Here is a 16255-nt window from a genome sequence, read left to right as displayed (position 1 = left end):
GACACGCCTCCTGAGCTGTGAAAGGGAGAGAGCTTCAGCAGAAAAGACACACCTCCTGAGCTGTGATAGGGAGAGAACTCCAGCAGAAAAGACACACCTCCTGAGCTGTGATAGGGAGAGAGCTCCAGCAGAAAAGACACGCTTCCTGGGGTGTGATAGCGAGAGAACTATAGCAGGAAAGACACACCTCCTAAGCTGTGATAGGGAGAGAGCTCCAGCAGAAAAGACACACCTCCTAAGCTGTGATAGGGAGAGAGCTCCAGCAGAAAAGACACGCTTCCTGAGCTGGGATAGGGAGAGAGCTCCAGCAGTAAAGAAACACCTCCTGAGCTGTGATAGGGAGAGAGGTCCAGCAGAGAAGACACATCTCCTGAGCTGTGATAGGGAGAGAACTCCAGCAGAAAAGACACACCTCCTGAGCTGTGATAGGGAGAGAGCTCCAGCAGAAAAGACACGCTTCCTGGGGTGTGATAGCGAGAGAGCTATAGCAGGAAAGACACACCTCCTAAGCTGTGATAGGGAGAGAGCTCCAGCAGAAAAGACACGCTTCCTGAGCTGGGATAGGGAGAGAGCTCCAGCAGTAAAGAAACACCTCCTGAGCTGTGATGGGGAGAGAGCTCCAGCAGAGAAGACACATCTCCTGAGCTGTGATAGGGAGAGAGCTACAGCAGAAAAGACAAGCCTCCTGAGCTGGGATAGGTAGAGAGCTTGTCATGTACTACATGATGTCTGATGTAAATTTTTTAGATTATTCATGGGATAACCCCTTTTAAAGGGACTGTGTCAACAGAAAATGACCTACTGTTTAAATCATGTTTTTATGTTAAATATATTTTAAAGAATTTTAGGCGATTTTATAACATTTTTCATGTCACTATCTATATAAAAAAAATGACATTTGGCAGCTTTCAATCTGGCCACTGAACATATCATAGGCTAAAGACCCCTTTACACAGACCAAGATCTGAGCAGTTGTCAGGAAGGAGTATTCCTAGGAAAGCTTGTTCTTGTAGACTGCCTCGTGTAAAGCTGCCGCAAGCAGCGTTTTTCTATGCGTGATGTGGGGCGGAGCAAGACCGACCCATCATGACACACAATGTAAGTCAATGGGGACGGATCCATTTTCTTGGACACAATAGCAAACTGATCCGTCCCCCATTTGACTTTCACTGGTGTTCATGACGGATCCGTCTTGGCTATAGAAGACATAATAGAACCAAATCTGTTCATGACAGATGCGTGCGGTTGTATTATCATGACAGGATCGTTTTTGCTGATCCATAACGGATAACGGATCTCTGTACCTAAGTAACCCAACAAAAGTAAAAAGCTTTTTTTTTTTATTCTCTATATAATTCGTAAATTCAATTTGGTCTCAGTAAATCAGTAATAGACAATCACAAACTGGTCAAACTGGGTACTTATTATGACTCCGAAACGGATTTATACAACTCTACCTACTTTATCCCGAAGGTAATAATGGAAGTGTTAAGTCAATATCAAGCTGTTCTTAATGGATCCAAAACAACATATCTGGTAAGTTTTATTATATTACTATTGGACATAAATATATGGAAGGTATGAACATCTATAACTGTGAAGCCTTTGATTGCAGAACACTTGTGAAGAGGATTTACAGTCCAGTAGCAAATCTGGCCTATCTGTTCAGGCCCATATTCTGGTCCAGTATTGTATTAGTTTTTGATGGCAATGTCTGCCTTTTTAGTAGACAATCTTGGATAGTGATACATTTGTGATCCCAGAAAATGGTTAAAGCTCTTGTCAGTTCCCTTTTTTCCATCATTGCAAAGTATACAGGACCCCTGAGATAAAATAATGTGAAACTTTCAATTCTATAGAGGCATTATATCAAGGAAAATCTGATGTTACTATTCGTTGTGACTGGAGAGGCACATTAAATTGTTTTGTCATTTACATAGTTGAATGCTGAGATAGACAACCCTTTATTTATAGTATTCAAAACTGCTTGAGTTGTATGTGTTGGTTTTATACAATATTATTTCATTAATTGGGCACTTGGCCAACAAAAATAATCCGATGATCCACTTGAGAACTACCCTATAGCATGTAATTGGCTTCATTGAAGCAGGGAGCCATGTTATCTTAGCCCACAGTACAGATCTCCAGACACGGAACCAACATGCTGGTGCTTTCATTAACAGTAATGTCAGCTCCACCATGGGCCTTCCTCTGTGGAAGATGCTTTAATTACATTTAATTGAATACACTTATTTGTAAATCTTCTGAGTGGCTATTGTAACACTGTGTGTGGCAAAGTGCTGGAGGGGGTGTATATTACATCCATAATGCTCAGCTGGGTGAGGTAAAAGTGAATCCAGGAAGCTAAGTTGTTGCAGCAAAGCATAGTTTGCCATTGTGGCCTGAATCTTTTGGGACTGGAAGGTAGGTTTGGCAGTAGGACCTACCGGTCCACACCCTTACTCCAGCACAGCTATCTCCCCCTAGCCTGAGGAGATCCCAGGTGCAGCTACTTGGGTCTTTACTGGGGAATAAATAGAGGCCTCACTCACTGTCAGAGTATGCTGGCTATGAGACTATGTGGCTGGGCAAAGCCTGATCCTCTTGACACGCTGAAGAAGTAGGTGAGAGACAAGTCCTCTGTATAGTTAGGTGTTTATTTGATGTTTTTTGTGTTATGCTTTATGTGCCGTGGCTTCACCCAAACAACGGTTAAAGGGGTTCTGCAGTTTGTTTTAACTCATGATCTATCCTCTGGATAGATCATCAGCATCTGACCAGCTGGGGTCCCAGCTGTTTGAGAAGGCAGCGGTGCTCCAGGAGCGCTGCGGCCTTCTCACTGTTTACCGCAGCCCCAGTGATGTCACGACTAGTATCAATGGACTGGGCAGAGCTAAGCTCCATTCAACTGAATGGAGCTTAGCCGCGCCCAGGCTAGTTGATACTAGTCGTGACATCACTGGGCCAGTGGTAAACAGTGAGAAGGCTGCGGCGCTCCTGGAGCGCCGCTGCCTTCTCAAACAGCTGGGACCCCAGCTGGTCAGATGCTGATGATCTATCCAGAGGATAGATTATCAATTAAAACAAACTGCAGAACCCCTTTAACTTGAATGCTTTGAATTGTGTAGTGCTAGATGAAAAATAAAGCACCAATTGGATTTTTAAACCCCGAAGTTTGAGAGTCTGTCATTGCCAACCCCACCACAAAAACAATATATATATATCTATACAATAGTATATATCTATACTATCCAATCGGACTTTCTACTGATCTGCATCATAGACCTGAGACGTCTAGCCTCAGTGGGTCCAAAGATCTGGGAGAAGTATTCAAAGTATATCACAGAAAACAAAAAACTTCCCCTAAGGGTAATTTCACACTAGCGTTGTTGGATACCGGCAGGAAGTTCCGTCGCCGGAACTGCCTGCCGGGTCCGGCAATCTGTATGCAAACGGATACCATTTGTAGACGGATGCGGATCCGTCTCACAAATGCATTGCAATACCGGATCAGTCTCTCCGGTTGTCATCCTGAAAAATGGAACCGGTATTTATCTTTTTCACATTTTTAAAGGTCTGCGCATGCGCAGACCGCAAAACCGGATCCTTTTTTTCAGAACACTTGGGCATTTCAATGGAAAATAATGCCGCATGTGGCATTCCGGAATTTTGGACTGAGAAAATACCGCAGCATGCTGCAGTATTTTCTCCATCCAAAAACCGTATAGTGACTGAAATGAAGACATCCTGATACATACTGAACGGATTGCTCTCCATTCAGAATGCATTAGGATTATTGAGCCCCTAGGATGGAACTCAATACCGGAAAATTTTAACACAAGTGTGAAAGTATCCTAAAATGTAACCTTTATTACTAAAAAGATCTCAAAAATATAACCAAGGAAAACCCCAGAAAAAAAAAAAAATACAAAGTCCCTATTCCAACTCTACCTAAGAGCAGAACTGCTGCCCTGACAAGGGTGATCCCACTGTCTTCATTATTGTCCCTAGAAAACTGTGCACACTGGGGTATCCAGGTAAAGAAGTGGATGTGCAAAAAACTACTTGTATACCTATGTACTCATAAAAAAGGGAAAGTAGGATTCTAATTGTTCTGATGTCTCAAGATATTAGCTATTTCTTCAACGCTTTTCTCCCCAGGGGGCTTATCCTGGGGTCTTATCAGGGGCTCTTAGAGAAACAAACAGGGGATAGTTGGTAAATTAAAACAACCTTAGATATCATGGGGCCGCCCCCCCCCCCCCCCCCCCCCAAGATAAATATCTTAAAGACTAGATGAAGTGAGAAAACGTGCATGTATGGTATATACAAACAAAAACTAGGGCAGTATGGAGACTTTAGAGAAGTATATCAGATTGCATGTGTGATATGCACATAAAGTAATAATACATAGCAGTTAGAAGGTACCCACCTTTCGTACTAACCACACATCTACTGTCAGACTGAGAGACGTCTGTTCCTCTACTGGGATACGCCCTCTCGAGGACCTATCGCACATACTCCCACCATCTCCCGGAAGATGGTTCCTCTATTTTCAGCTCAGGGGTTTTGTTGGTTCTCTGATGCCTGGTTTGCAGTCCCACACATCTCTAACGGATTTTGAAAAGCTATGTGTTGCTCAAACGGCCCCTGGCCATGCTATTTCCTTACTTTATATCATGTTGAACGCCGAGGAGGCTGAGGGCAGCCAATCTGGAGATTCCTACCCCAAACTCAGGTTTATGCTTGATTGGGAGACGGAATTGGGTGATACATTTACTGGGGATCAATGGAAACGTTCTTTGCTTCTTACGCATAAGATCTCTATATTGTGTAATTTACAAGAACTCAATTATAAAATACTTACCAGATGGTATCGGACACCGGAGAAATTGCATCGGTTCTACCCCTCGGTTTCTGAACTATGTTGGAGATGCCATAGTGATAGGGAGACCATGACCCATATATGGTGGGGTTGTCCGAGGCTTCACCCACTGTGGATAAATGTCTTCAAGCTTTATAATTTTCTATTCCGGGCCTCCATAGCATTTTCCCCTTCCATCGCTCTGCTATCTATTTTCCCGGGGCGGATCTCGCATGTTAAAAAAGGTTCATTGAGGCTCTTTTGTGCTGGCCATGCGGCAAATTATCCCACGCAATTGGAAGTCAACCGAGAGATTGAAAAGGATCACTTGGGCATCGGCTCTGGATGCGCTGTTTCACATGGAAGAGATGTGTGCCTCTGATCACAACCAGATTCCGGCGTTTCTTCGGAGTTGGGAGCCATGGTCCAGGTTTAGATCATCTGTTTCGTTCTCGGTTTGGGTGGCATCTGGGGTGCTCCCTCATTCCCCTCCTTAATAGTACCTAGCTATTCTCTAGTTATGCCCTACGATTTCTTCCCCTCCTTCCCCTTGTGTGTCGTCCTGTCTCCCCCCTTTTATGTCAAGTTTGTCTAGAATTATTGGCCTTTACATCATTTGTTTGAGGCCTTGTTAAGCCCTTCAGGGCCTCTGTTTCCGCCGACTTTTGTCAGCTGATTGTTTGATTATACAGATACAGATACATGCATATGCCTTGTCTTTGATGCTATACTGCTGTTTATGATTGCATGTCGCAATGTAACCTTGTGCGCGGTATGTATACTGCAATGTGTGATGTTCTTTTATGAGTGAAGAGAAAATAATAATAAAATCTTATTGAACCATAATACATAGCAGTTAGAGTGCTAACATTACCCCCAGTGTAGGTGTATGATATACACATAGCAGAAAACACATAGGGCATACCAGATTGCATGTGTTATGTACACATAGATAAGTAATAACATCTATTATTTTGCAATCCCACTTCTTTGTCTGGATAGTGTGCACAGGGTTTTCTAGGGACATCAAAGAAGACAGTGGTATGGCCCTTGTCAGGACAGAAGTTCTGCTCTTAGGTAATGTCGAATAGGGACTTTGTATGTTTTTTTTTCTGGGTTTTTCCTTGGTTATATTTTAGGGATCTTTTTAATTGTAGTAATAAAGGTTACGTTTTAAGGGGAAGTTTTTTGTTTTCTACTGATCTGTGTATTTGCTTCTTAGTTTAACCTAAACTATATTTTATTATGTTCAATGGCTAGAGAGACGTGATTTGGACTCAAGTGGATAAAAGTGGTGTTGAATCCCTCCTCCAGTTTGTGGATAGGAAAACGAAAAACTGGCCTGCTGGCGTTGTACACAAACTTTTGGGTATATCCGTTGAAGCTACTTCACTGCGTGCGAAGCAGAGACCCACAATGGAAATGGTGAGGATTAATTTATTATGTCTACACACTTATTTTGAGGGCACCGTGAGTGGTATGCAGTTTAAATAAATTGTCTTTTTATAGAGTTTTCTTTGATAAAACAATCTTTCAAAGTGTGTGATATGAACCTCCTAAGGCCCTTTAACATGGGCTGAGGATGGAGGCAATTATCAGGAACTAATGTTTGTACAAACGCTTGTTACCAATAATTGGGCCATGTAAGGCCACATGGCACGGTCATGTTTTCTGATGAACCAGGAGTGAATAAAAAAATGAGGAGACGTTGTATACGTCCTTTTCACATTATCTCCTTTTATGATCCACTTCTGATTTTTGCAATCACAAGATGTTTGTTCATTAAGTGATCCCAACTTTAATGCAGTACATCATGTAAACAAGGTGTCATGGTCTTACCTTCTTGCTGTTCTCCTTCGTTTGACATGTGCTGGCGGCCATCTTGGTTTCTGGGTTTCTTGTAGCCTCCCACCCTGCGGCTTCTCCTTCCCACTGGGAGGAGCTGGATGCCTAGCTCATATATATAGGAGGTCTGTGGCTTCAGTTCCTTGCTTGGTCCTCCTGTGTTCACATGCTTCTAAGACTGCTGCTGCTTCTGGTTCCTGATCCTGGCCTTGTCTGACTACCCCGCTGGTTCCTGATCCTGGCTTCGTCTGACTACCCTGCTGGTTCCTGATTCAGGCTTCGTCTGACTACCCTTCTGGTTCCTGACCTCTGGCTACGCAAGACCCTGCTTCGGTTTAGCCATCCGTTTGGACTTTTGCTTACAGCTTGATTTTCAATAAAGCCTTCTTATTTCCACTTATCTCTTGTTGTACGTCTGGTTCATGGTTCCATGACATTAGGACCAAGCCATGAATTCTGACGGTACAGGGCCATCCTCGCTACCTACGCTGATTGCCAGACTTGATCAGCAGGATCATCTGTTGGGTCGGTTCGCTGTGGCGTTGCAAACCCTGCTTGAACGCACGGCTCATTTCGCTTCCGTTGCCGATGGGTCGGTTGTCGCTCCTGGGCCCGCTCCTACTGCCGCTCCGGTTGTTGCGCCAGAGTCTACCCCGACACCTGTTGCTGCGCCTGCGGTGTCTCGGGGTATGACCGGTTCTGCCCCCCTTCCACAGCGCTTTGGGGGAGAGCCAACTCAGTGCCGAGGTTTCCTTAACCAGGTGGGCATTTATTTCGAGTTGCTGCCACATGCCTTTCCTACTGAGAGATCAAAGGTGGGCTTCTTGATCTCGCTGCTCTCGGACAAGGCCTTGGCCTGGGCCAGCCCTTTATGGGAGAACAACAATCCGGTGGTTGCCGAGTTTTCCGGTTTTGTTGCTTCTCTTCGGAAGGTATTCGATGTGCCGGCTCGTGCTGCCTCTGCTGCGAAGCTCCTTATGTCCATCAGACAGGGTTCACGATCCGTAGCTGAATACGCCATTGAGTTTCGTACCCTGGCAGCAGAGGTGGGCTGGAATAATGAGGCTCTGGTCGCTGCTTTCTCTCATGGTCTCTCGGATGCCTTGAAGGATGAGGTTGCAGCTAAGGACCTACCAGTGGAGCTCGAGTCTCTTATTTCTTTCCTGATTTTGATTGACACCAGACTCAGGGAGAGACCTTCCTTTAAGGAGAGCCTGCAGAGGCCTTCTAACAGATTGGCGCCTACGTTTGCTGTCCCACCCGTGCCTCCCTCTCCTCCCACGCCTCCTGGGGATGACTTGTCTGGGGGCGAACCCATGCAGCTGGGGTTTGCTCGCCTGTCCGAGGGGGAGAGGGTACTCCGGAGACGCGAGGGCCGATGCATGTACTGTGGTCTCGGTGGGCATTTTCGGTTGGCATGTCCGAACCGTCCGGGAAACGCTCGCACCTGAGATCCTGTCGGGGGCAGATCTTGGGTGGAGTCTCCTCGTCCCCGGTTTCCCGTGTTGACAAACCACTGATCACTGTTGTCCTCTCCTGGGTCGGGGGCTCGGTGACGACCCAGGCGTTGGTGGACTCTGGTGCTGGTGGTTTGTTCATTGATAGTGTGTTCGCTGCCGCCAATTCCATTCCTCTGCAGCCTCAAGGTTCCCCACTGGCTTTTGAGGCGATAGACGGCAGACCCCTTCTGCCGCCACACGTGACTCATGAGACCCTTCCAGTGGGGATAGCCATTGGTGCCGTTCACAGAGAGTCGGTCTGTCTCCAGGTGATTTCGTCTCCACACTACTCGGTGGTCTTGGGGTACCCCTGGCTCCAGAAGCATAATCCGACTTTCGATTGGAGATCGGCCGAGATCCTCTCGTGGTCACCGCAGTGTGGGGCTAGTTGCATCCATGGGCCTGTCAAGTTGCTGTGTACTTCCTCGGACTCTCTGTTGCCTCCTGAATACGAAGAGTACCGGGATGTATTCGATAAGGTGCGCGCGGTTGCCCTACCTCCGCACCGCCCATACGATTGTGCCATAGAGTTACAATCTGATGCCATTCCTCCTCGTGGCAAAGTCTATCCACTGTCGGTAGCGGAGAATGAGGCCATGGAGGAGTACGTGAGGGAGGCGCTTTCACACGGACACATTCGCAAATCCTCGTCCCCGGCAGGGGCTGGATTTTTCTTTGTGAAAAAGAAGGGCGGTGAGTTGAGGCCTTGCATCGATTACAGGGGTCTCAATCGCATCACGATCAAGAACGCTTACCCGATACCCTTGATTTCCGAGCTGTTCGATCGCCTCAAAGGGGCCACGGTCTTTACCAAACTCGACCTGAGGGCGGCATATAACCTGGTAAGGATCAAGGCGGGCGATGAGTGGAAGACCGCGTTTAACACCAGGACCGGTCATTATGAATCCTTGGTTATGCCCTTTGGGTTGTGCAATGCGCCCGCAGTCTTCCAGGAATTCATCAACGATGTTTTCCGTGACCTGTTGCAGCAGTGTGTGGTGGTCTATTTGGATGACATCTTGGTATATTCTGAATCCATGGAGGCCCACATTATGGATGTCAGACGAGTGTTGCAACGGTTACGAGAGAACAGGCTGTTCGGTAAGCTTGAGAAATGCAAATTTCACCGATCCCAGGTAACCTTCTTAGGTTACATCATTTCCGCTGAGGGGTTCTCCATGGATCCTGAGGTTTCGGCTGTCTTGCAGTGGCCCCAGCCCAGTGGTCTCCGTGCCCTGCAGCGCTTTTTGGGCTTCGCCAATTATTATCGGAAGTTCATCAGGGACTTTTCTATGCTAGCCAAGCCTCTCACGGATCTGACCAGGAAGGGCAGTAATTTCCAGGTCTGGCCGCCCGAGGCCATCCGAGCTTTTGAGGCTCTAAAGTCCGCCTTTGTGTCGGCTCCGATTCTGTCGCATCCCAACCCTGGGTTGCCCTTTGTCCTCGAGGTGGACGCGTCTGAGACGGGAGTAGGCGCCCTTCTGTCTCAGCGTAGAACACCAGAGGGTCCTCTGCTTCCTTGTGGGTTTTACTCCCGGAAACTGTCTTCCGCGGAGTGCAACTATCAGATTGGTGACAGGGAGTTATTGGCCATCGTGCAGGCCCTCAAAGAATGGAGGCACTTGCTCGAGGGTTCGGTGGCTCCGGTTCTCATCCTGACGGACCACAAGAATCTGACCTACCTTTCTGAGGCCAAGAGATTGACACCACGTCAGGCCAGATGGGCTCTGTTCTTGTCACGTTTTAATTATGTGGTCTCCTACCTACCCGGTTCCAAGAACATCAGAGCGGATGCCTTATCACGGCAGTACTCCGAGCTGTCCGGGGAGGAGTCGATTCCGACTTCGGTCATACCTCCGAATCAGATCCTGGCCGCCATTCGCACCAGCCTGACCTCTCCCCTGGGTGAGCAGATTTTGGCGGCTCAATCTGGTGCTCCCTCTGGGAGACCCAACGGCAGATGTTTTGTGCCTGAGGAGTTGCGCACTTGGTTGTTGCGAACCTACCATAACTCCAAGGCCGCGGGGCATCCTGGAAAGAATCAGCTGTCCTGGGCTGTTTCACGTCTGTTCTGGTGGCCTTCTCTACGTTCCGACATCGCCGCATATGTAGCGGCATGCTCCGTTTGTGCCCAGAGTAAGTCCCCTCGGCACCTTCCGTTGGGCCTTTTGCAACCCATAGCCACCGGGGAGCGCCCATGGTCACACCTGGGGATGGATTTCATTGTGGACCTCCCTGCATCCCGAGGCCATACGGTCATTCTCATGATTGTGGATCGGTTTTCCAAAATGTGCCACTGTGTTCCTCTCAAGAAGTTACCCTCTGCACAAGAGTTGGCCACGATTTTCGCCAGGGAGGTCTTCCGGTTGCACGGTTTGCCCAAGGAGATTGTGTCGGATCGGGGGAGTCAGTTTGTGTCCAGGTTCTGGCGCGCCTTTTGCTCCCAGTTGGGGATTCATCTCTCTTTCTCCTCGGCCTACCACCCTCAGTCCAATGGGGCCGCAGAACGATCCAATCAGGCCTTGGAGCAATTCCTTCGTTGCTATGTCTCCGATCACCAAGACAATTGGGTTGACCTCCTGCCTTGGGCTGAGTTTGCCAGGAACACGGCGGTGAACTCTTCCTCTGGGACGTCTCCCTTCATGGCCAATTATGGGTTCCAACCTGCCGTGTTACCGGAGGTATTCTCTCCCCAGGATATTCCGGCTGTGGAGGATCACCTTTCCGTCCTACGTGCTTCTTGGGTACAGATCCAGAGGTCCCTTGAGGTCTCTGCGCAGCGCCAGAGACTCCAGGCTGATCGCAGACGAGCGCCCGCTCCTTCCTACTAGGTCGGAGACCGTGTATGGTTGTCCACCCGCAACCTCAACCTTCGAGTGCCCACTCCCAAGCTGGCGCCTCGCTTTGTTGGTCCCTTCCGAGTGCTTCGCAGGGTAAACCCGGTAGCCTATGCCCTTGCGCTTCCTCCTGGCATGCGGATCTCCAACGTGTTTCATGTCTCCCTGTTGAAGCCATTGGTGTGTAATCGTTTCACTTCCTCGGTTCCTCGGCCCCGTCCGGTCCAAGTGGGCAATCGTGAGGAATATGAGGTGAGCAATATCCTGGACTCACGCCTGGTCCGCGGTCGGTTGCAGTTTTTGGTCCATTGGCGTGGTTATGGTCCAGAGGAGCGTTCCTGGGTTCCCTCCGCAGATGTCCATGCTCCTGCTTTGCTCCGAGCCTTCCACGCACGCTTCCCTCAGAAACCGTTCCTTACTCCGCGGAGGAGGGGCCCTTGAGGGGGAGGTACTGTCATGGTCTTACCTTCTTGCTGTTCCCCTTGTTTGACATGTGCTGGCGGCCATCTTGGTTTCTGGGTTTCTTGTAGCCTCCCACCCTGCGGCTTCTCCTTCCCACTGGGAGGAGCTGGATGCCTAGCTCATATATATAGGAGGTCTGTGGCTTCAGTTCCTTGCTTGGTCCTCCTGTGTTCACATGCTTCTAAGACTGCTGCTGCTTCTGGTTCCTGATCCTGGCCTCGTCTGACTACCCCGCTGGTTCCTGATCCTGGCTTCGTCTGACTACCCTGCTGGTTCCTGATCCAGGCTTCGTCTGACTACCCTTCTGGTTCCTGACCTCTGGCTACGCAAGACCCTGCTTCGGTTTAGCCATCCGTTTGGACTTTTGCTTACAGCTTGATTTTCAATAAAGCCTTCTTATTTCCACTTATCTCTTGTTGTACGTCTGGTTCATGGTTCCATGACACAAGGATGTGCTGCCACCTTTTAGCCATAGACTATTATTGTCTAACCAAGGCTAAGATAACATCTCAATCTGTGTGTCTAGCTAAATTTTGAGCTCTTCTGTCAGCGGTACACACGCACACTATTTACAGCACTTGTATTCTAGAAATGAAGAGTAGACTAGTTGCGAAGGCCATCACGGAAGACCCTCTGCTTCATCCATTATCAGAATGCTGCACTGCATATGCTCCTGGATTCTGCTTATCCTCTTTTGCCTGCATTGCTCATGATGTACATGAATACTATAATAAAAAGTGGTTTTAAATGTAATGGTCCCTTTTACATGGGACAACGATCCAGCAGATTGTCAGGAATGAATCATTCCTTCCCGACAATCTGCTGATCACTGGTGGAGGAGACCAGTGCATTTACATGTACCGTTCTCCTCCAAAGCATGGGGAGGAGTAGTCGCTAATGCCATCGCTCTTCCCCATACTGACTCATTGTTTCCCGGCAGTAGATTGTGTTTACATAGCACGATATGCAACTGAGAAATGATGATCTTTTGTGCTGCACAAAAGATACAATTACCCGATAAACGAGCGTTTTGCTCGTTCATCGGGTAATCGGCGGTGCATTTAAACTGCACGATCATCACTAACGATCGTTACTAGTAACGCTGGTTAGTCATTATCGTTTTTATTGTTGGCCCGCGTAAAGGGTCCATTAGGGTAGGTTCAGACAGAGGATTTTAGATGCTGGATTCGGTGCAGAAAACTGGGCTAAATCTGCGCTGAATCCGCCTCCCATTGTTTTCAATGGGAGGCCACAAAGCAGTTCATGCAGACTTGTTTTTTTTTTCCCGCTCTGTTTTCAAGACTGCGCCAAGAATGTACAGGTCCATTCTTGACACAGTTAACATGCGGACCCTCACAAAGCTGCAGTGGGAGCCTGCTCGAGGTTTAGCACCATTCAATGGAGCTAAACCTATAGTGGGTCCACATGAAAACCCATGGCAGAAACCGCAGCACAGCGCAGTGGATTTTGTTGTGGACAGCGTAAACTAGTGACAGAGATGATCTCCCCAATGTGCTACAATGCACCTCCTGGCTTGGAAAAAAAGTTTGGATGCTATCTCTCGATACTTAGCAGACTCTATCTCATCCATCCTCCCCAAAATACATGTTTAAAACTCCCAAGGGACTCTAAACCCATGATATTCTTGTATTCTTTCATGCACCTTCCACCAAAATTCTTTGATCTTCGTGCATGTCCATAGTATATGCACATCATCCACTCCTAATTGCCTGCATTTTTTACAGCTAAATTCCTTGGTTTTATAATATTTCATCAACCTTTTAGGGGAGTAATATAGCGGATATATCATGTTAAATTGGGTAATCCTATGGGAGAAATTATTTGAGACCCCGTTTTTGGCCGTTATCACCTTTTCCCAGAATTCCTCCCATTGAGGCTAAAAGACATCCTGCCATTTATGCATTAGGCAGTTAGCTGCACTTTTTTTTTTTTACATATATAACAAACTTTTATATATCCTGGACACCAGTTTCTTTCGTGTTATTAGTTTAGAAATATTGGCATGGGGGGGGGGGGGGGGGTATCAATTTGTGTTCCCCTACCTAACGACGCTCGTAGAGTTTGTTTCAGTTGTAAGAAGAGACTCAAGTCCTTATTCCCAAACCCGCCTTCATTTTTAAAATCTGAATATGTGACTATATCTCCCTCCTTCCTTACCTGTCCCAGTCTAAAAAAATTCAGTATTTCCACCAGATTTTCTATTCGATTGACTTCAATTCTATAAGATGTATGTTATCCCACAGTAAGGTGTCTGTGTGTAATCTAGTCTGGGGCTACAGTTCTCTTGCTTCTTTATAGATTTTAGTCCACAGCCCAAATAGCAGTATTTTACTAATTTGCTGCAGGAACAAAATGTCAGCTTCCACCACTTGAAAAATACTACATTTATCCAGTTTTTTATTAATACCTGCTATCATGTTCTTATATCTTTGTGAATTACTCCATATTATTATATTTCTAATGTTGCCAGAAAGGAAGTATAGTTCCACATCCGGGGCCGATAATCCACTCTCCTTCTCCCGGGTCTGCAATATTTGTGCTTATTTGCGTTTTTTTGCCTCGCCATATTAAATCCGCCAGTAAGGAAGTTATTTTTTTTAAAACCTTTTTAGGGATTATTACCGGCGCATTCCATAAGATATAATTCATGGAGGGTAGAATACACATTTTCACTATTGAAATACGACCTGCCATTGAAACATAGTTTTTTCCATACTTCTACTTTCTTCCTGATTTCTTGTATTTTGGGTATTACATTTAACTGGACATAGTCTTTAGGGTTAGGCGTTATTTGAATTCCTAGATATTTTACGGGTTCTTCTATTCTCTTGATTTCCAATTGGCCCAGTATTAAACCATTCAGGGGATCAATCGGGATGCATGCCGACTTAGACCAATTTATATTGAGTCCAGCATATTCGCTGTACTCATCAAATATCTAAAAAATCCTAGTAAGTGATCCATGGGAGCCCACAAACAGCATATTGTCGTCTGCATATAGGGCATTTTTTTCTTCATGAGATCCATACCTAAAGCCTTCAATATCTTTATCTTGCCTGATCAAATCCGCCAAGGGTTCCATAGCTATAGCAAATAGCAGGGGGGAGAGTGGGCAGCCCTGTCTAACCCCCCTGCCAATAGGTATGCCTTCAGAATGTTCTCCATTCAGGATCACCCTCGATGATATATCAGTATATAATAGCTTAACCCAAGAGACAAATATATCACCAAATCCCATTTTCTTCAGGGTTGCCATTAAAAAGGGCCATTCTATAGTATCAAAAGCTTTTGAGGTGTCTATAGTTAGGATCATTCTCTCACCACTATTTGTGGGCTCCACTTGGGTATTCACAAAATACCTCATAATATTTTCAGTTATGCTTTTGCCCGACATGAATCCCGCCCCCCCCCCCCCTCCTTCCCGAGCCTAGCTGCCAAAATCTTTGCCAGTATTTTATTATCTGTATTGATCAGTGAGATACGGCAATATGAATCTGATAACATTGGATCTTTCCCGGGCTTTAAGATGAGTGTGATTAAGGCTTCCCTCAAGGAGTCTGGCAATTTACCTGACTCTCTCAATACTGTCCACATATTTAGTAGTTTCGGAATCATTATTTCTCTGTATTGGGCATACACTTCAAACGGGATACCATCTATGCCTGGCGTCTTATTCTTGGTTATCATTGATCGTATGTTATCCACTTCTTTGGGGTCTATTGGGGTTTTCAAACTTTTCCTTTGTTTTGGAGTTATAGTAGTAATAGTAATTTTAGCCGAAAAATGTTGTATTTGCGCCATATTTTTCTTTATTTTACTATACAGTATATCCTCAAAATATTCCTTAAATAGTTATATTTTGGCCATTTGTTCAGCAGTAGTTTTATGTCCTAAATTGTCTCCTAAACAGTGAATATAGTTTTTTTCTTTTTTTGTCTGTGCTGCCACCAGGGCCGCTAACTTTATACCCGGTATATGTGCGTAGATGTAATTATCCCTCACATATTTTTCCTTTTCTTGTTCAGCCTGCAGAAACATTTCATCTTCCATTTTAATGACACTATCCATCCATTCTTTTTAATTTGCTTCTACAGGATTTTCAACATATTTATTCCTTAGGTTTTTCTTATATAATAATGTGTATTTTGTGATAATCCTCCTAATAAAGGCCTTCGCAGCCTCTCAGACTGTGTTATTTGCCGCTGAACCCTCATTTATATCAAAATATTCCCTAATCTCTTCCAAAACCTTATTGTGTATACCCATTATATTTATCCACCCTACATTTTTATTCATGCCCCTTTTTTTTCCCGCCTCCCCTTGTATATTTATAGGGTTGTGATCTGAGATCCCGCGTTGGCCGTACCTAACTCGTTCAGTTTCAATATCCAGTGTACCTTTATTGTTAGTGAAAACTAAATCAATCCATAATAAGCTCCGAAGTGTTTTTGAAAAACATGAATTTCTTTAACTTCGGGTGCATTACCCTCCGAATATCAGTCCATCCCAACTCTTCTGTGATAATTTTTAACTTGGTGTCCGTACCACTTCCCTGTGTATTATCTATTCTACATCTATCTACAGGGAGTGCAGAATTATTAGGCAAGTTGTATTTTTGAGGATTAATTTTATTATTGAACAACAACCATGTTCTCAATGAACCCAAAAAACTCATTAATATCAAAGCTGAATATTTTTGGAAGTAGTTTTTAGTTTGTTTTTAGTTT

General features: G+C 45.8%; 1 protein-coding gene across 1 annotated transcript in view; it reads left to right on the top strand.

The window, feature by feature from the left end:
* IRAK3 (interleukin 1 receptor associated kinase 3) overlaps window positions 1-16255 on the top strand; it is a 60481-nt gene that overhangs the window by 36469 nt on the left and 7757 nt on the right. The window contains exons 8-9 of the mRNA XM_044280479.1: window positions 1474-1536; window positions 6125-6289. Coding sequence (XP_044136414.1) covers window positions 1474-1536; window positions 6125-6289 — 228 coding nt within the window. The remainder of the gene's footprint in view (window positions 1-1473; window positions 1537-6124; window positions 6290-16255) is intronic.

This window comes from Bufo gargarizans, chromosome 2, assembly GCF_014858855.1.
Source record: "Bufo gargarizans isolate SCDJY-AF-19 chromosome 2, ASM1485885v1, whole genome shotgun sequence".
NCBI lineage: Eukaryota > Metazoa > Chordata > Amphibia > Anura > Bufonidae > Bufo > Bufo gargarizans.
This window is presented reverse-complemented; position numbering and strand designations above follow the sequence as displayed.